The following is a 21,957-nucleotide window of genomic DNA, read 5'->3' as shown; positions in this document are numbered from 1 at the left end:
GAGCAGCTCCTGAAGCGCTGAGTCATCCTGCTTTATCGTACCCAGCCCGGCAGTGAGCCTCGCTGCTGACTGACGGTCAGGGAAAGCTGCTTTAGGGAGCGTGGGCTGCTGTCAGGAAGCTGGAAGGAGCAGCGCTGTCATATTAAGACCTTGTGCAGGCGCCTGGTCCTCATAGGGCTCTCGCTCCGACACTTTTAGATGAACTCACACCGCCAGTGGTCTGCTGGAGTGTGAAATCCCCTCAGTGAGAGATGGCAGCAGGAAGGACATCGTCACAACGGGAGGAAATTAAGAGAACATGTTGAACATGAGTGCAATTATCTCCCCTCAGATCACAAGGACTGTCGGCGCGGGACAGACTGAAATATCTTAATGACTGTGGGGACTTTTCCTCTTGCATCAAGGTCAACACTTTCATTTAACCTGCAAAATATCATCTTATCAATGGATTGGCACAACAGCTGTATCGTAATGACTTATTCAATTACATTTCTCTAAAGCGTTTTGATTGGTTGCCACGTAAAGTTTTAAAGTAGAGGAGGGGATTTCAAAGGTTGAGACTGTGGGCCTTACCTTATACAAAGCCTAACCCCCGCCCCCCCCGCCACCCCTACATAGGATGCCTGTAGATTAATTATTATATTATAGAAATTAAACCAATAAAGCCTTTTGCTGTAACTTTTTCCAAATACAAGAAAAATGTGTCCTAAGGCCTTTATTATTTTCTGACTGGGAGATTTGGGAAAAACATTAAAAATCCAATTAAAGGAAGACATACACGTTAACTCCATTCTACGTGATATTGTATTGATGACTCATGTAATAACTAACGTCATAGTCTCCCGTAATATACACTCTTAAAACTACTGGGTTAAAAAATAACCCATTCATAACCCAACTGCTGAGTCACTATAGGAACACAGAACACGCGCTGGGTTGTCTTAACCCATGTGCTGGGCTGGATCATTTTAACCCATGTGCTGGGTTGTTCATTTGACCCAAGCTAGTGATTGAAATTAACTATATCACTGGGTTACATATAAACCATGCATTGGGTTGTTTATTTGAGCCAAGCTAGTGATTGAAATTAACTATATTGTTGGGCTAAATAGAATATAATAATAATAATGTATAATAGTGTAAGGAATAATTTCCAGAAATGGAGACAAAATAATTAGCTGACATATTGTGAGCTTGCAGATCAGCTATTTTCGCTACTTTTGCACGAGACAACATTTGTCAAACAAAAAAAACATGTTTAAATATAGAGATAAAACATTTCTCTGCCCGGCAGGAACTATATACAGACACAAACATAACAAGGTAAATAAATAAATGAAGTAAATTAAATAAGTAAATAATAAGTAAATAAAATCACGTAAAGTAAGAAAAATTTAATAAAAATAAATGAATTAACAGGACTAGTAGGGAATAGTAGGTAGTGTAAACACGTGTCAATGTTTTGACACAATTAAAGTGTGTGCCTACTGTCTTTTACAATCATGTTGTTACGGTGAGTGAAGCAAGCAGGACCCAAATGCAGATAACGCTGAAAAAAGGCTTTTATTTCAAGGATAAAATAAAAACAACTTGGACAAAACAGAACTCTCACCGGTGAACTCATTCACAAACAAAAGACGAACCAACACCGAACACAGGAAGAGACAAGACTAAATACAGGGAGGGGTAATCACGAGACGAGAAACAGCCGGGCAGGGGAGGAGAAACACAAGGGCCACAGGTGAACACAATCAGACAATTAGACACACCAGGGAAACTAACGACAGGGAGGAAAAACACAGGGAGAAGGACCAGACAATACACAAGGAGGAAAATACCCATAACCAGACATACAAAACTACAAACATGACATAACAAGAGAATCCTGACACATGTTTTGTGTCATTCATATTTAGAGAGCAGCTGTCCACTTGTTTGACACACATGACTAAAAGGCTACTTCTCTCTCTGTGTACCTTTAGGCCAAAGCTGCAATTGATGTCCTCAAAAATTTGACATTTGAGGATTCATGTCCATCAATCTCATATACTGCCTGTTGGATAAACTCCCAGGTGGGGAGACACTGCTTTGTGTAATTGAGGTCAAGCACAAAGAAAGCCTTAAAACACAGATCTACTGCACCCAGCAAAGTGTCCGTTTCAATGGCGTTGTCTGACACAATGGTGAAGGTCTGGCATGTCGTCATGTCATCACCAAGACACAAGATGTGCGGGAAGGGTTGAGTTCTCTCTACTGTCTGTAGGTAATGTACCATGTTGGTGCCCACCTGTTAATTACACAACAGTTACTTGCAATATAACCTGCCATTTAAGTTAAGCATGTTGTTTTTATTATCTTTTTTATTGAAGTATGAAAATGCTAGTATATAAACACAGAAACACCCACCATTATTGAAGTAGAAAAACAAAAGTAAAACTTACTGGTTGGATATTAATGAAGGACTTGCGGGACTCCTCTATGGTGGGTCTGTGGACTTTTCCTCCACTCTTGTAGACCGATGGAGGAAGCAGAGTCGGCAGGACTTTCAAAGCTCGGTCTACGCAATATAAGAATAATACATATTAACATCAACATTTAAATAGTATATAAAGATTGATATTTCTGAAGCAATATTGACTTTTCTGCCCTGGTGTTGAATGGTAAAAACAAGGCGTGAATTGTATAGCCTATTCACAGGAAGTGTTGTGACATCTTATCAGAATCTGAATCGTTATTGTCACATCACAGGTTTACAGGTGTAAAACAGTGGGTGAAATTAGTTTTTGTGCAAGCTCCATCGTTTTGATTGTTTCCAGAAAGAGAAAGAAAAGGAAGGGGGGGAGCAGGAATCAAAGAAAGACAAAAGGTATCTAATGAAGTGGTTCACAAACTTGTTCATGTATTTATGTATTTGTCCACAGACTCCCATCCGAAAACATGTTGTGCAAGGGACCCCATACAAGATGATTGTTAAAATATGAAAACAATTGCAGATCCACAAGCTCACAACGAGTCTCATTGGGACGCAATGCAAGCATGTAGATCTACTATTTTCAAAGAACCGGTGTGTGTGTAAGAAATAGCTTACCTGGTGTCATGTCATCAAACACCAAGGACAGTTTTCCCTCTCGCTGGGCATATGTAAGGATTCGGTCACTCATTGTAGCCCAGTTCTGAAACAGTTTTCCCACTGCCTCTGGATGAAGCTGCTGGAAGTCTTGTGATATCTGATACATTTTGAAAAAGATGAAAAACAATAGAACAGTGTTTAAAGAAATGATATGGGCTTGTAGTACCTGTTAGGAAAAGGGTTAGGGGACAATTTGACAGCCAGTGTCACTTCAACAGGTAAATTATTCAATTATTACAAAGTATATACTGTAGGGTCTAAGTCAGCGGTTCTCAAACTGTGGTCCGAGGGTACTGCAGGTGGTCCGTGGAAAAAAGCTAAATAAAATCCACTCTTTATTATCAAGGATTTTCGGGGACCACCTCATATGTGACTAGCTCTATCAAAATCAGTCGCATTGACTTGAAGACACATTTTGACTTGTATACACTGTCAGGAAAGAGGAGATTCCTAGCTTTCTAATGATACCAGGCAGTGTGGGGTAGTGGTCGTTGGGCTCATCGGACATTTATGAGAGAAAATCTCTAATGTCCGAGTGCAAGTGAATGCACCAGAAGACACGAGCCTTGTAACCCCTCCCTGGCGCGAGCGTGGAAATATGATTGGCGGCGATTTTATTTGAACAGGACGGCGCAAAACGAGAAGCATCCGGACTGCGCACTTGTGGCATTGTTTGGGATGACCTAATTAAAATACCGTCCGCCGTCCTCTTTGAGAAACATACACAACGCAGACAGACACCGGTCACAAAAGTATCAGATAGGCTTCAATTTACTTTTGATTGTCTATGTTTAACTGTAACCATCATCCAACTAGGAAGAGGCGCGGCACTGCACGCGACTCGGGATCGGGAGAGAATGTTTGTTTGTTTTCTAAGTCATTCATTCATTACACGTTTGTTTTGTCAAGTTTTTCTTTTCGTCAAGTGTGCTGTGTTGTTTTGTTTGTTTTTTATGGAGCCTGGCAAGCTCACATAAGTGAACAATAAGGCAAGATGACGATGGGGAAGAGGACTGCTGTGCTGTTTTTGCTAATGCTAATAACATCTAGCATTCACTGTTTACAAAGCGAAGCCAACGCCGGGATAGCCGTGGCCTATGACAGGGAATGTCTGCTGTCCTTACGGCGAAGAGCCGCCCCGGAACCGGGCCTGCTGGACTGTGTCCCGGAGGAGCTGCTAAAACGGCCGCGGAAACGAGGGAGGAGAGGCGGCATTAAACATCGACTCCGCGGAGATGCAATAAGCCGCCGTTACCATCAATACTCTTCAGCAACGTCCGTTCACTTAGAAATAAGGTGGAGGCAGGGGCGGATCTAGACAAATATTCATGGGGTGGCAAGAGGGTGGCAGGAGATTTTGAGGGGTGGCATACCCTGACAGAAGTATATGCTGATTTAAATCGCAATCATATCAATCAATTAGGGGTGTAACGGTACACGTACCCGTACTGAAATTATTCGGTACAGGCCCTTCGGTTCGGTACACGTGTGTACCGAACGAATATAGCGTTAAACGTAACAAATTGAGAACATGAACAACTTTCTGGAAGTAATGGAGAGGCGAAGTCACGCCCATCTACTTCCGGACCATGGGACCCCGGAAGCGAAAAATTTACATTGAATTCAATGGAGAGAGAACACGTATCTTTTGATCCCGTTTGAATTGTGCCACGAACTACACATATGATGTTTGTCAATCTTAAACAATCATTTCCATGTCAAAAAAGTCACATTTTGTCGTAAAACTGCTGAAATATAAGACTATGAAAAATACGCTACTACAAAGACTACAAATCCCAAATCCCATTCTGGGTCGCGTAAGTGATGTCACAGGCATGCTCGGTGATTTATAATAAGACTCGTAATTAAAGCGAAGAACAAGAAGATCTCATAACTGATTTATTCCCTCCAATAAATTATAGATCGCTAAAAATAAATTCACTTTTACAAGATGCCTGTGTGCTTTGTACCAGGTTGTAGTCATAAAAGTGATCATACCACTTGCTCCTTCTATCGATTCCCGTCTGATGAAAGGACCAGGAGTCGCTGGATCAGACATATCAGGTAATATCATAGGTAATATACATGTTGTGCATGGAACATAGTCAAGTTAGCTACCTAGCTAGTAGCGACGAGTAGCGAGCACGTTAGTTAGCATTACATTACTTAGCCTTGTCATTTTTAGTAGCCTTACCATGAAGTTATTATTTTATTACATGAAGTAAACCAAAATGTTAAACAGTAACCAAACATGATGGTAAGTATTTCGTGAAACTTTTGAAGAGTAGCCTACTGCGCCCTCCACCGGGTGCTAAGGAAGCAGTTCAGGGAGAGTCGAAGGCAGGCATGGAGCTTTGCATGACATTCTTCTGGACGTGTTTCATTGTGATGACAATCTGTTTGTTGGAAAGACAGTCGTTGTGTGCTTATTGAGAGAAAATTGTTAGAAGAGATCATTATTCAAAGTGTTGTTACTTTAAAGTGTTGTTACTGACCTTTTTCTCTTTTATTTTCTTTACCTCACCTGTAACTGCTGAGACGTTGAGGAACATGCACACTGACCTGCTCTGGCAACCTGATTTCCACTGTACGTAATAGTATTTGGTTATGGTATATTATTTATATACATCAAAGGCACAATGCACCCCCCAGAGACACACATGTATTGAGTGTGATATTTTGCATAGGTCATGTGAAATCATCTTTACATACTAGAAAACTGTAGGAGCGGCAACTTGTTTTGAAATTGAATTTTTAATATCCGATAATAAAGTTGATCTGTTTTCTTTATTCTTCTCTCTTCCCTGCTCCATCACCATTCTCTGTTCCTGCAGGTCCTGCTTGCTAATCAATGCTCATATTTTTTTACACAATTACAAATAAAGTCATTGTATTGTATGACATGAAGTTGTGCTTCATTCGGAGTCAATAATAAATTCATTCTGCCTTCAACTGCGCAATGATTGTGGACTGCACCGACATCCATGTAGCTGCCCCCCAGTAAGATGAACCAAGCAAAGAGGGTCCCCATCATGCCCAAGGACATCCAGCTGGCCCGCCGCATCCGCGGAGAGAGGGCTTAGACTAACCTGAGACCAGCACACCCAAACACAACAGCTCTTTTAAGAGCCACCTACATTTTCAAAGAGTTGCAATCCTACGTTATTATAATGATTAAACTGTTTCATGTATCACTTAGTTTACTGAACCGTGATGAATGAAAGAAATTAGTGAGGTAGTGGTTTACTGAAGTTACAAAGACATTAATATATGAGTAACAGGTCAGTGTAAACACAAGCTTCTGTCAATTATGGATCATTCAAACTATTTATATAAAAATATGTAATAAAGTTCTAAAACAAGTATTCGGTATATTCCTTGATAGCTTTTGGAGAAGGTTGTTTTTAAGTTTACTAAAATCTATCGTTTCAACTGTTTCACTTTATAAAAAGGAAACAGGTGAGTAGAGCATCATTGAGTTTCTTATTCTGTCAGTAAATTATCCAAATGAATGTTTTTCATTATTTTAGTCAACCCTAAACAAATTGATTGTACCTTTTAATAATGACCTTACATGGTCGGCAAAGTTAAATTAACTTCAGAAAATCAAATCTGTTCTGAGAAAAAACTAATAAATGTTTAAAGATAGGAACTTGCCATCCCACTGAAAAACAGTCCGTAGAGATTTAAAGGCGTAGTTGTAGTTCAGTCCAACGTTTCATTTGGATTCATTTCTCCAACAGTCAACTATTTTCATAAAGAATATATATATTTTTCAAAGTCAACTTTATTGTCAATTTTACTCAGTTTGAGAGATCAAAAAGACGTTTAAATAAAATTATACAATTTACAGATATGTATACAAATATATATATATCCTATATACACCATCATGTATAATGATGGTGTATGATGTAGAAGGAAGTGTGGTAGATAACAAGTAAATATAGAGTTACATACAGATCCATGTTACAGCAAAAGATGGAATAACTAAGAAGCACACAGTATAATAATAATTACATGCAACAATTAAATAACTGCTCAGCATCTCCACCACAATCCCAATCTGCTGTGTCCTGTTTTCCTCCCCTCTGCATAACACCCCATCACACATACGAAACACAACGCAGAGTCCGAGGGTGTTAAGAGTATGTTTATTGAAATGTCCTCCTCTCTACTGGCCAACACAGGGAGCATATGCTGGGTGTAGAATTGTTCCAGGAGGAGGAGATTTCCATGCCATGCAGGGTCTTTGGGGATGGGGATGATGATCGCCTCCTTCGTGGTCCACTCAACAAAGTAGCAGAGACTCCGGTCTGTGATGTGCAGCTGCCCTTGGACCTGGTGCCAGTATGGGTGATTCTCCTTGAGAATATATTACCCACCCTCCTCACGGAGACAGAAGGATGGTAACTGGACTGCCTCCGCGATGGTCATGTTCCTCTGGCTGTGTGGACACTTCACCTCCAGCAGGGCAGATGGCTGCACAAGTCCATCGGGTGATGCTCCCAAAACACCCGACTCACTCACAAAGAGACCAGACTCGATTCGAACACTGTCACTTGATGCCTCCACAAAAGCCTTCACCCCTTCGGCCTCGTTTACAACCCCCCAGTTGACAGTTGGCGATGTCTCTGGCCAGTGGGTTGTATGTCTCCTCTCGCTGTTGGTAAAGTTGAGACACCGGCTGGACTACTTTGGAAGTGCCAGGCTTCCTCCACTGGCACTCAACATCTGTGGAGCTGATCTGCCACATGGCAAATATTGCCAATGCTGCAGCGTGGCTGCATTTGTACATCTCCTGTGCACAATCACAGACAGCGCTCTGCATCGCGCCATCGTCTCCCATGCAGATCTGTAAAAATAAAGTAAGTACCATTTGTTAGCATGCTATAATAGATTGAATGAGCAATAATACAAGGATGGTCTGGATCTGGGGGTGGGAGGGTTTATTTTTCCATAGTTTTGTCCTCTTGTCTGTTGTTATTGTTTGTTTTTTCTGTATTTTTTGTAATTTGTGTTGTATTGGTTGTGATTGTACATTGTATTTTTCTAAATGTGTATGAATACATTTTTAAAAAACATTTGATCAACAATAAAAAAGGATTTGGTCAGGATCTAGACTCAGTGTGTAGTTTATTAATTAATCAATGCTCTCTACATTAGGTAAACACATACCGGTGTACCAGAGGGAGTCACACACAGCTGTGCCTAGATAACCAAAATCCTTGAATCGACACACAGCAAATAAACTCAAATGACACAACGACAAAAAGGAGATCACACATACAGTATAGTCGATATAAAACTGGCCGCTTCAATCTGAAGAGCAACTAAAACAAAACACGGGAGTGTACCTTGTTCTTGTGAACACTAATGTTATCCACAGCATACACAGAGACCACGAAGTTCTTAAGGAGAAAACTAGTTGTTAAAACAAAACACGTTACTGTACCTTGTTAGCTAATGTTAGCTAGCTGACATTAACGTTACACATTGCACTCATATTACTCACCGAAACCTTGTAAAGCCGGTCCCGCTGCTCTTACAGAACCGACTAACTCCCCTTTCATATAGGTACAGCTCTCAACGTGCCCAGACTTGTAGTGATTTTCACCTCGTAAAATACTTTTATTCTCATTCTGAAAGAATGTGGTGAAATGTGCTAACGTGACGGCCATCTTTATGTTGGTGACGCGTATTGTGCGAGACGAGAGACCTGTAGTTCACTGAGCGGTTTCACACGAAAAAATGTGTAACTTCACAGTTTTACGACACATTTTAATTTTTTTGACTTGCAAAATGTTCTTTTAAATTGACAAACATCATATGTGTCATTCGTGGCACAATTCAAACGGGATCAAAAGATAACCTTTCTCTCTCCATTGACTTCAATGTATAATTTTCCGCTTCCGGGGTCCCATGGAGGCTTTCGGAAGGGGAGGGACTTCGCCTCTCTATCTCAGGTATATATAATAGAGCGACCAAGTCATTTCATTGGACGAGAGGCATACTATGAGAGCTGGTCACAGGGATGCGTTCAAATGTAGTCAGTAATTTGAGGAACTGTCGAAATGGCGAACGCAGATAAAGTTGAGCTGAAAATCCTCCAGCATCATTGAAGTCTCCGGTTTGGGAACATTTTGGGTTTGCAGTTACGTACAAGGATGACGGACAAAGACAGGTGGACCGAACCAAAGCTGTTTGTCGGCATTGTTCAACTAACATTGGTTACGCGGCTGGCAATACATCAAACTTGCACACTCATTTGAAAAGGCATCACCCGAATGTGAATATCACCGGTACCAAAAGAAAAAAGACTGAAGTGCGAACCCAACTCCCACTAGCATTTAAGCCTCCACCACTCGCAGAAAGATCAGACCGAGCCAAAGCTATTACAAATGCCAAATATCCTTATGTTGCCATGTTAGCAAAGCGCTACCTGGCTGTATTTGCTACCACTGTCCCTAGCGAGAGGGTGTTCTCCACATCAGGAGACATTGTTAGTGCCAGCAGATCTGCCATTTCAGCAAGCAATGTGGACAAGTTCATCTTTCTTTAAACAACATGAAAATACAATGACAAGCAAGTCCTAATGTCAAGCTGGCTGCTTAGGTACTAGTACAGTTCAAATACAGATTATTTCAGTTCATCGAAATGCTGCACCTTAATGTTTATTTTACTATATTTTGTATTTATTTGAATACATTAGTCACAGTTTAATAATAATTAAAACAAATATATGTAATGTTTTGTGATAATTTTTTCTGCTGTACCGAAAACGTAACGAACCAAACCGTGACCTAAAAACGAGGTACGTATACCGAACCGAAATGTTTGTGAACCGTTACACCCCTACAATCAATGTTAACTTGGAAAGCCACAATATTAATATTTTAACTCAATCACATAGGTGATATTATTGTGGCACATCAGTAAAGCCTTACATATAAGGTGGCAGACGTCATTTAATGAATTTTAACTGAACAATAACTGAATGAGTTTGTTTCACTCTTAGACCAGCAGGGGTACCAAATATATACAGACTGCTGCAATAAGTACATTAATTAACTGTCTCATCGATGTTTGTCTGAATGAATATGATACTATTAACAATCATATTATTCCTATCAGCTGTCAATCACTGTTAATAAATAATAATAATAATAGATTTAATTTGTTAGCGTTTTTACAGGTGCTCAAAGACGCTTTACAGATATAGTGAAGAACTGTTATGATTCACATATTCATTTATTATTGAATAAACTATATTTTTTGGAGGAGTCAATGATGAATGTTCATCAAGATGCTTGCTCACCCTCCTTAAAATTTGAAAAACAAGTAATTATATCATTATTGATATACAGTTACAACCTTGACTTTACATCAGAAAGAACAAACATTAAAGAAGTGACTAACTGCATCAGTTAGGGTTAAACGTGTATTCAGCTAAAACATAAACATCGCTGCAGTTATTATCCAGTGGAAGGTCCTTACCTACTGGCCTAGTTAAATCAAAGTGGTTACTTTCTGTTGGCTGGGCAGTGTAGTTTTACACACCGTCTTATTTTACTTTCTCAGGACTTAAAACTGTTTTTTGGGGGCAGACCCCCTCAAAGAAAAATATATATACACGCATACAAGGTCATCATCTTAACAGTTTGTTATTCTCATCGAGTCATCCGTGAGCAGAGCATCAAGTTGGCATGTCTATTACAGCTGAATGCGGCGATTACTATTTTGTTCAGCAAAACGCCTCACAAACTTATTAAGATCAACAGCTGTAGTGCGTTTTGATTCAATGCTGAGTACAGCCAAACTTGACATTCTCTTCTCTGTTATTGTAGACCGCTGTCACTACCCGATCTGCAGCTCTGCCCGATCTGCGGTGCGCATGTGCGAGATGGTCCGCCATATTGGACAACGCCGGACGGCAACCCAAGTAGGACCAAATTGACATCTAGACCGTCTGAACCATTCGCAAGTTTTTACATGTGACAAAATATGCATTGCGCATTCGCGAGTTTTTACATGTGACAAACGGTGATTTGCAGAGTTTTTACATGTGACAAACGGTGATTTGCAGAGTTTTTACATGTGACAAACGGTGATTTGCAGAGTTTTTACATGTGACAAACGGTGAGTTGCAGAGTTTTTACATGTGACAAACGGTGATTTGCAGAGTTTTTACATGTGACAAACGGTGAGTTGCAGAGTTTTTACATGTGACAAACGGTGATTTGCATTGCATCTGACAGAATGAAGACTTTAGTGTTTTACAACAATTTGAGAGAATACATGTCTGAAGGTGAATTTCACACAGACCTCTCTAAAAATGAGCGAGATCAAATGCGCCGTGCGTCATCGAACTTTACAGTAAAAGGTAATTAATTCTCATTCTCCTGTTATTTTGTGTTGTGACTAACTGATCAGTTACTTAGCTCTGTCCCAAGTTGTGTATTGTATTTTATTCTATTGTATTTGTATTGCCTTTCTAAATGAAATAATACTATACAAAAACATATTTAATTTAATATTATAATATAATTTATTATTTTATTATTATTTATAATATAATAATTGTATTCCTGAATGACCCCTTTTTTATGTTTGTGTTTCTGTTTTTTTAATTAATCATGCAAAATTAAAGGATAACAAACTCCAGTTATATAATTCCATATGAATAAATAATATTACATGCAAATGACATTTCCTGTAGGATGCTGAACTCTCTCCCACCTCTCCCCTCTGCCCCCATTGGACCTGGATCTTAACACCCCCCCCCCCACCCACACACACACAATATATTTATTGCTGTGCCTTCTTATTTGCTCGTATTATGATGGGATATGGTTTAATTTAGTAAATGGTTGTGTGTGAAAAATGTATATCTCTAAAATGTGTGTTGGTGTATGATCACATTTGTATATGAAAATGTCTGAAGTTCATAAAAACATTCTCAGTGTTCAAGTCAATCACTGCAAAGGGTGACAATATGGCAGAAGGTGCTATATATATATATATATATGGAATTGTGTATATATATATACACACAATTCCAAAGCTGGTAAGGACTCTTTCAAATTTAGCAATAATAGTCTGAAGAAAAGGACTGATAACAGAGATTTCCTCTAATATGTATTCAGTATGATAGGCTCTGTCTTAACCCCAAATAATAAAACACAAAAGTCTTCATTCTGTCAGATGCAAAAGTCTTCATTCTGTAATAAAACACAAAAGTCTTCATTCTGTCAGATGCAAAAGTCTTCATTCTGTCAGATGCAATGCAAATCACCGTTTGTCACATGTAAAAACTCTGCAAATCACCGTTTGTCACATGTAAAAACTCTGCAAATCACCGTTTGTCACATGTAAAAACTCGCGAATGCGCAATGCATATTTTGTCACATGTAAAAACTTGCGAATGGTTCAGACGGTCTAGATGTCAATTTGGTCCTACTTGGGTTGCCGTCCGGCGTTGTCCAATATGGCGGACCATCTCGCACATGCGCACAGCAGATCGGGCAGAGCTGCAGATCGGGTAGTGACAACCGCAACTACCTCATTCCTTCAGGGCTTGGGTCCGAAAGGCTTCTCGTTTTGCGCCGTCCCCCATTCAAATGAATTCGCCACCAATCGTATTTCCACTCTCGCGCCAGGACCGGGGGAGGGGTTACATGACGTGCATCTTGTGCTGCATTCACTTGCACTCGGACATTAGAGACTTTCTCTCATAAATGTCCGATGAGCCACAACTTTTCTTTCAAAACAAAGATGCCAACTGGGGTGGCAGCTGGGGTGGCAAGGCTATTGTTTAGGGTGGCAGTTGCCACCCCATGCCACCCCGGTAGATCCGCCCCTGGGTGGAGGAGCTACGCCTCAACACTAGGATCTTAAACGAATACCGTGAGTCATGCATGATGATTTTCACTCAGACCTGGCTTCAGGAAGACTTCCCAGACTCATTGGTTCAGGTACAAGGCTTTTCAAACGTTCGTATGGACAGGAACAGTAACTCTGGGAAAGTGAGGGGGGGAGGCATTTGCGCTTATATAAAGGACTCTTGGTGCAGCAATTACACAACAAAAGACACTGTGTGCACTCCCGATATCGAACTCTTATGCTTAAGTCTGAGACCATTTTACCTACCTAGAGACTATGGGAACATTTTTATCTGTGCTGTTTACATCCCACCCAATGGTAACGCATCAAAGGCTGCCTCACGTGTAGCGGACTGCGTTCACGAGCAGTTAAAGAACAAACCCGATGCACTTATATTTGGTATTGGAGATTTTAATCACTGCAAGCTAGAACCAGCACTTCCGGGATTCCAGCAATACGTAAAAAATGGCACCCGGAAAAATAACATACTGGACAAATGTTATGGCACCATCAAAGATGCGTATGCTGCTCGGATTAGACCCCCCCCTTTCAAATTCGGACCATAACACCGTCCAGCTAATCCCCACCTTTAAGGCTGCCATCAAGAGAAGTAAACCTGTCTCTAAAACTGTCAGTCTATGGCAGGATGAGCATAAAGAAAAGCTAAGTGGCTGCTTCCTGTATTCTACCAGGACAATGACACCATCGCTGAGACCATCACAGACTACATTCATTTTTGTGTCGATACTGTTGTGCCAAAAAAGACCATTAGGATATATCCAAACAATAAAGACTACATCTCATCGGATATTAAACAGTGTATCCGACGAAGAAATATCGCTTTTCAAAAGAACGATGCAATATAACTGAGATCAGCTCAAAGAGAACTAAAGGGGAAACTTAAAGAAGCCCGAGAGCAACATAGTCTGAGTGTCCGAGAGGCTTTCTCAACCAAGAGCTGGAAAGAGCTGTGGGACTCTGAAAGAAATTACAAATCTGAACTCCGGCAAGAGGGAGATGCATGTTCTGGATGAGCTTAACAAAGCAAATGAACTTAACAACTTCTACAAACGTTTTGATATTAATTCTGCTTCTAACATTGATGCATGTAATAACTTGTCAACCTCTTTAACCTGTGACCCAATACACAATAGAAGAATAATAATTGATGATAGTGCTGTGGCCAGGGTTTTCAAACAACTGCATACTAAGAAGGCCAGTGGGCCAGACGGTATTTCGGCGCTGAAAACGTTTGCAGACGAGCTCACCCCTGCCTGGAGTCCATTATTCCAGCTCTCTGCTGACTCGGGAAGCATCCCTCAAATATGGAAGAAAGCTGTCATCATACCAGTTGCAAAAAAACCATGCCCACATGACAACGACTTCAGACCAGTGGCTTTGACCTCAATAGTTATGAAGTCACTAGAACGGATTATTGTAGGGAACTTGCGAACTAAGGTGCAACACCTCTTGGACGCCTACCAGTTTGCGTACAGCAATGGTAGAGGTACAGATGATGCTCTGACCTCTACAACTCACTTTATTCTAAAACACCTCGAAAATCCTTTAGCTTATGCTAGATTAATGTTCATGGACTTTAGCTCAGCTTTTAATACTATTCTTCCCCAAATGATGTTAAAAAAGCTCAAACAGATGGATGTGAACCCTTACTTAATCAGATGGTATCACTCCTTCCTAACTGAAAGACAGCAGCAGGTGAAAGTAAACTCGACCCTCTCTGACACACAGGTCATAAGCACAGGGGCACCACAAGGCTGCAAGGTTAGCTCTCCTCTTCTCTTCACACTCTACACAAATGAGTGTAGGAGTCAGCACACACACAACCACATTATAAAGTTATCTGATGACACAGCCATACTTAGTCTACTGACTAGAGACTCAGACATTTCTATGTATAAACTTGAGATTGAAGAGGTCGTGAAGTGGTGTGAGGCGCACAACCTGGTGTTAAATGTTATGAAAACAAAGGAAATTATCTTTGACCCCAAGTCAGTAGGTGATCACAGCCCCGTCCTTATCAACATGGAGGGAGTTGAGCAGGTTACACGTTTTAAATATTTGGGGATTTATTTTGATGCTCAGTTAGGCTGGGCCCATCAGGTGGATCAGGTATGCTCAAAGATAAGCCAGCGCCTGCATTTTCTGCGGCGGTTCATGGAGTGGATACATGTATCATGTTAATGTTCTACAGGGCAGCAATTGAGTCTATTATTCGTTATGGCATCACAACATGGTTTGGTAACTTGTCAGTTAAATCTAAATCACAACTCCAGAGCTTGATAAAAAGGGCTGGAAAAATAATTGGCATGCTTCATGATCCTCTCTTCAGGAGATATTTGAGGAGATGGTGAGAAAGCAAGGCCGTAAAATCACATGCGACCCCAAACACATCCTGTATAGAGAGTTTGAGTTGCTGAAGGTATAGATTACCAAACTGTAAATTGAACAGGTATAAGTTTTCCTTTATTCCACTGTCAATCAAGCTGCTGAACAGTCAGAAACAATTGTGATTATGCTGTTAGGAGTTGTTGGGAGGTGCAATGTTTACAGTGTAGTTTGTGCAATCGAGAAGGTTAAATAGGGGAAGTGCATTATGTGTAAATAGGTATGGACACAATAGGGATATGTGCAATTTGACGGACACTATGCATACTGTAGGTGCAATAGGGAAAGTGCAATATTGATTTGTGTATGAATTCAATAGGGGAAAGTGCAATATTTGATTATGTATGAATGCAATAGGGAAAGTTCTGTACCTGTATGTTTCTTGTTTGTTTCTTTGCCATGTGATATGTAATCTCTGTTCTGTATCTATAACTGATTGACCTGAATGTTTTACGTGTATTATCTCGATGCCCAAGACAAATTTCCCCTAAGGGAGACAATAAAGCTCTATCTTATCTTATAAAAAAATATCGGCGTTTTAACACTACGTTTATATATGTACTTATTTGTATGGTTTGCATATGAGGTGGTCCGCAAAAACCCTTGATAATAAATAGTGGTCTGCATAAACAAAAAGTTTGAGAATCCCTGGGGCCTGTACTACGAAGCTGGTTCAACCTAACCTGGATATGTTTGAGTTAGTCGGTTGGCCTAATCCAAAACATACGCGCTCTCGCTAAACGGTACTACGACGCTGGTTATCAAGTGGATCGCTCAAGCCAGCCGTGTCCTATCTAGTTAGGTGCGCGTTCACATGAAAGGGGTGGTATTTGGAGCATTCGACCAATCACAAACATGGAGAAGCATACTGACAGCGCAGCGTCATACTTCCTGAATGAAAAGTGAACTTTAATACTAGTCAAAAATGAAGAAGTTAAACTTTAAACATCCATGACTTAAACACTTGATCCAGGATCAAAGCCACAGAGCTGCACCTGCAAGGTGAATACAGCTGGTAACAGAAAAAGTGTTTGAATGCGTACATTAACAGATGTATGATATCACTGCCCCGTCTAAAACACGATCTGACTTTAATTACATTTGTCTCGAGTGTTTCGTCAACTTAATGTGTTGCTTAAAATAATACTTCTGCATACAGTATGTGACACTGTGAGTGTTGCACGGCCAGATACGGCTCAGCTGACTCAGATAAGAAAATATATGATACATTATGAAGTGATATGCCGCGGACTGTACTTAATGTTACTCTGATCCGGTTACTTATGTTGTGGCAGATATTTAAGTAAGCTTTCTTAACGCTAATGTTATAATAGTCAGATTGCTCTGAAGATGGGAGGTGATATTCTATTCATGTTCACGTTCACACAGTCGGTGATTTTTGTCGGCCGTCTTTCCTGCGACGGCAGCTTTTCTGTATTTCCTTTCTCCTGTAATATGACTTGATCGCTTTAAACTCCGCACACTGAGCTCTGATTGGTCAGCAGGCAGTGCTTTCACTGAGTTGAGCTCTTAGCCTGCAACCTAACCTGGTCCCGACCAGGTTAGCCGCTAAGCATAAGTTACCATGGAGATCTAGCCTGCTAAAAAGAGAACCAGCTTCGTAGGACCGGAAAGCCGGAGTTTTCCCTGAATTTAGCCGGCTAAGCGAAAATCCTGCTTCGTAGTATACCCCCCAGGTCTAAGTGGTTAAACATAAACTTGTAGTGTATTGCAGAGTATCAGTCAAATTGTCACGATCTGTCTGTGTTGTGTTTTGTCTTGTCTAGATCTGTCTTTGGTTTCCTGTTTTATTTTGAAAAGCGTTCACCCCCCCGTCTTGTCTGTTGCTTCCTGTCTCTGTGTTCCCTCCTGCCTGATAACCCGATTGTGTTCACCTTGTGCCCCTGTGTTTTCTCCTCCCTCCTCACCTGTGTCTTGTCTTCCTTCCTGTGTTTTCCCTCCTGTGTCTGATTGTGTTCACCTGTTGCCCTTGTGTTTCTGCCTTCCCTCCCTGTGTCTTGCCCTGTGATTACCCCTCTTTGTATTTAGTCTGGTCTTCCCCTGTGTTCTTTGTCGGTTCATTGTCTTTCCTGTCACCCTCCATGTTTGTCACTGTCGGTTTTTGTCTGGATGCTACCTTGTGCTACCTGTTTATGGATTCATGGTTTTGTTTTGTTTTTTCATTGACAACAGCTTTTTGTAATTAAAGCTCGCCTTTTGTTACACTTTGAAACCCGCTTTTCCTCAATCTGCATTTGGGTCCTGCCTTACCTCAAATCCTAACACGAATAGAGTATCATTCAAATAGACAAAACTGCAATAGCAAAATAATTTCTTACCATGCCAGGATTGTCTAAAAGCCTAGGGAACTCAGTCAAGGTTTCCGGGAGGCTTTTAGATCCATTGCTGCGAATCCAATTGCCTCTATGTAGAGCTGTTTGATTCATGTAGTCCTCAACTTGGGACACTGGATACCGATTGACCTTCATCCATTCAACCATTTCTAGAAGTTTTTCAGGAGGCACATCATATTCTGTTGAATGATAAGTACAGAGGTCCTCAGATTCATTATAGCTGATTTCAAACATTTGGGGTTCTGGCCTACTTGGAGAGTGTGTGAAAAGTCGCCAATCGGTCCAGCGATGCCTGAGACTAGCTTTTAGAAGATGGATGGACAGAAGAGTCATGGGACCGAAAATATAATCCCTTGCATTTGTCCATTCTAGCCTGGCGGGGATAATTAACATTGGTTATTAGTATTACCTGGTGTACTAGGGACGGTCTGTTCCTCCTGTTGTTCTTGGTGGCGTGGTCGTTTCAGCATTCTCATACGCTTCCTGACGTTCCTCAAGCGCTCCTCCAGGAAACCTGTAGCAGGTTTGTGATTTCGGCCAGGTGTGTACCAAGCTCCCTGTAAAAGAGAAAATTAGATTCAGCTTAAATTGGCCTGGCGTAAACCATGAAGATGGTTACATGGGATTTTAAGGAGCAATCCAAAAATGTGCGTGTGACTGTGCACTAGGAAAAACGTTGAGCACATTTCTTTTAGGTGTGTGTGTATGGAGTGTTCTCCTTTATGTGTTGATTGATTAACTTACATAGCCACTGCCTGTACCATCCAAAAGGCAAGGGAATTCATACATCAATGCCACGGCAAGGGCTTTCTTTGTGTCTGTGGATGGCCTATTAAAATAGACGGTAGAAGTTTGTCAAAGAACGATGAGATGAGACAGTAATCATTGTTACAAATATATGACAATTCAAATCCATGAATTGAACACTGAATTGTGATGAGCTTTTAAAGTGCATTTGAGTTCTGCTGTTCACCGCATGCACTCCTTGGTTCATGTTGTTGTTGAAGGTGTGTGATAGCCAGTGTTGGACAGCAACATCGTACATTTACTTTACTGAAATTTCTTATCTCATCTGTTTGAAAGTGTATGTTCACAGAATAATTCATATGCGGCTCACTCACGTTTCACCATTGGTTTCCAGCAGGTGAGATACAAGTAGTCTTACAAGTTGCTTTCTCTGCTTGCTGATGATGGAGCGCTTTTCTTCTAAACTCTGTACTATTTCTTTCCCCCGAGTAGTGCCTTGAAGAATCTGGCGAATTGCCTATAAAACATAGAATGAATCACAATGAAAAACTGACAAAACTTTGTGAGGACTTTTTTTCCTCAAATGTTTAGGTTAGTTGGTTCAGGATTTGTAGTGCGCACCCCCCCTATCCAGTTATTACACTGGCCAGGGGCGCAGTCCACAGAAAGAGAAGAGAAAAGAAAGATGAGAGAAAAGACAGAACTCAAGTCACACTGTCAGTCAGTCACAACAGGAGGGAGTAGAAACTAAACACACACAACCCACAAACACAAAAACAGCAAGTGAACCTAGGAGTATGTTTTAGTACAAACATCTCATCAAATAACTTGACAATTGTGCAAATACATGTTAAATTAACAAATCGTTGAATAAATTAAAATTCAGTATCATTAGGATTGCATTTTCACTTGGATTTCTTTAGTCAATACTTACAAATGATGGTTGCAGGACGTTCAAAGTCTCAGTCAGGAGATTACTTGATGTGGATTCCTCCACTGATTCCTCCATTGAAGTGTCTGCAGAACTTGGTGCGTTAGTGGCAATGGCAGTCTAGAGAATCGGTTAAGGGATGATTCCAAAGACTTCTTAAAACATATAGATGATCGAACGGTCAACTTCAGAATTCTGTCAACTGTATTTACAGAGACGGGATCAGGCAATGCCATCACAAATGTCCTAAATCAATCCTATGTGAGCAGCTAATCATCAGCACAGCTGGATCGATAAGTGTGAAACTTTGCACGCACACTCCCAGTAGGCTAAGGAAGAACCTCTGCCCCACGCTTTTCAAATCGCCTCATGGTGGCAACAGCCCACTTCCATGTTTTGGCCTATAACTCTTGAACCCTTGGTCGTACAGGCTCATGAGTCAACTCCCCATATAAGTCATGACCATTTGTGCTGGACTAGATTTTCCACCAGTGTGCGTTTTCTCCAAAACACACTTTTTGCTGCTACTTCTACAGATTTTGAACAAAACTCATACAAATGGTACACATCTCTGCAGCCATGTGATCAAGATGTATCATTCAGATTTCTCATATTCCATTCCAGTTGACTATCATTTACTTTTAAGTTCCTACCGTGGAGGAACTTGTTAGTGATCCCACGTGATCAGTCTGGCAATGCCAGGCTAAGCCAATCTGGCCTAGCGGAGATCATTTCTAATTTCTCTCTACACCAAATATCTTTGCAGACAATAGCCAATCTACAAGCTCTCAATGCTTTGTGTTGCAATGCATTGTGAGTTTGAGATCTGCTATTTGCCCAATGTTCACCCCAGAATAGGCTACACAAATGTCAGATGGCCAGAGCACAGAATCTTAACCACTTAAACCCTCTCAATTTAGAAAAGTGTACCTGTATGTAATTTGACCTCTTTTCCGGTCAACACCAAATTTCTACTCAAATTCTCTTCACCAAAAATAGCAGATCTACAAGTTCACAACGTGTTGCAAGCCGACACGATGTGAGCTTGTAGATCTGCTTTTTTTGGCAAATATCCCCCCCCCCCCCCAGAATTTGGATGCAGTGGTTAAAAGACTGTATCTAAGTGAAACGTATGAGTAATTGTCATCATCTCTGTAGGACTTCATTGCATGGAGACCGTGATAGTCCTGGAGGGAACTCTGATCAACAGCAAACACATTAGTGGTTGCCTCAACACCATAGGCAAACAAATGCCTATCAAATCCTACTGTATCCCACTTTTGGACAGCTTGACTGAGTGATCCAAGACTAGAATATTTTTCACTAGGCCAAACTGGGGTTCTCCATCAGCAGCGTAAGACAGAAATACTGTCACGCCAGGTCTGTATTGTGTACCATTAACCTTTACCCAAGTTGGCACAAAGGTTTCAGTAAAGGGTGGGATATCTTCAAGACCACTTTGTACCTCACCAAAACCATCCATTACAGCCAGCAGGGTGCTGTGACCTGGACCAATTTCAGTTTCCGGTTTGAATACATCACCAGCGAGGAGGGAGTAGCACAGTCATCTGATGCCTAAATGCCATTGTCTTGCAAATATTTCTGAAGTTGCAGGTGATGTGGCAGATGCGTTTAAAAAAGGCATGTTTCGCTTCAAAACGCATTGCCCAGAACTGAATCAGGGGTCCCAACTTCAGTATTGCACCTGGATAGTGCACCATTAAGTGATGCTTTGGAATAAGGTGCTTGTGGGGGTACAGCTCAAGGAACAGAGAGTGGTGCTCTTCAATGATGGCGGCTAAATAAACTGTAACTTCTGGTGTCAGAGATGGAGAGAAAACTATTTCCATGCATTCCAGAAAGAGGAGCAAGAGCTCCCAGTAGGGGTGTAACGGTATCCGTATTCATCCCGTACCGTCACGGTTCGGACCTCACGGTTCGGCACATGCAGTCACACGACGAATACGCCTTTTTTTTACGAGTGGGAAAAAAGTCTGTCATTCAGGGCAGTATCCACTACATATATAATCCAGGGGGCGGTATTGCGCCTAAAAGCTGTTTGCCAGCCGCCCTTAAACAACAAATGAAGAACAAGAAGAAAACACAACAAAACGAACAAAATACAAGAAGAAGAAAAGTTAGTATGGCGATTTCAGATAACACACAGGAGCTAGAACTCACCTGCTTCTTTTAAATCAGCTGTGTGGGAACATTTCGGGTTCCCTGTGGACTACAATAACGATGAGGTGTGCGAGTGGTGGATCGACGAGGACGGTGTGTCGGCGTTGTTCGATAGCGGTGCGGTATGCTAATGGGAACACACGCCAAACATGCTAAATCATATCAGAAGGCATCACCCAGATTTGCCACTCACCGGAGCCCGGCAAAAGACAACAGCAGTTCAACAGCTGATCCCCGCTATTTTTAAGAAGCCAAGAGACATGAGAGCAGTGAGACCAAAATAAATAACTGAAGCTTTTGGCTTATTATTTATGATGTAATATTGT

General features: G+C 41.1%; 2 protein-coding genes across 2 annotated transcripts in view; one reads left to right on the top strand and one right to left on the bottom strand.

The window, feature by feature from the left end:
* LOC117554951 (golgin subfamily A member 6-like protein 2) overlaps positions 1-21,957 on the top strand; it is an 87,882-nt gene that overhangs the window by 34,064 nt on the left and 31,861 nt on the right. The window lies entirely within an intron of this gene.
* On the bottom strand, positions 1,845-19,484 carry LOC117554950. The gene is made up of 8 exons (XM_034229579.1): positions 19,454-19,484; positions 18,894-19,036; positions 18,517-18,601; positions 18,182-18,329; positions 17,758-17,951; positions 3,089-3,227; positions 2,442-2,557; positions 1,845-2,287 (listed from the first exon to the last, which is right to left on the bottom strand). Exons 3-8 carry the CDS (start codon positions 18,559-18,561, stop codon positions 1,979-1,981), a joined length of 951 nt encoding a protein of 316 aa, XP_034085470.1. The 5' UTR covers positions 18,562-18,601; positions 18,894-19,036; positions 19,454-19,484; the 3' UTR covers positions 1,845-1,978.

The sequence above is a fragment of the Gymnodraco acuticeps genome, unplaced genomic scaffold (assembly GCF_902827175.1).
Source record: "Gymnodraco acuticeps unplaced genomic scaffold, fGymAcu1.1, whole genome shotgun sequence".
NCBI classification, from domain to species: domain Eukaryota; kingdom Metazoa; phylum Chordata; class Actinopteri; order Perciformes; family Bathydraconidae; genus Gymnodraco; species Gymnodraco acuticeps.
The sequence above is the reverse complement of the archived record's forward strand: the minus strand, read 5'-3'. Positions and strand labels throughout refer to the sequence as shown.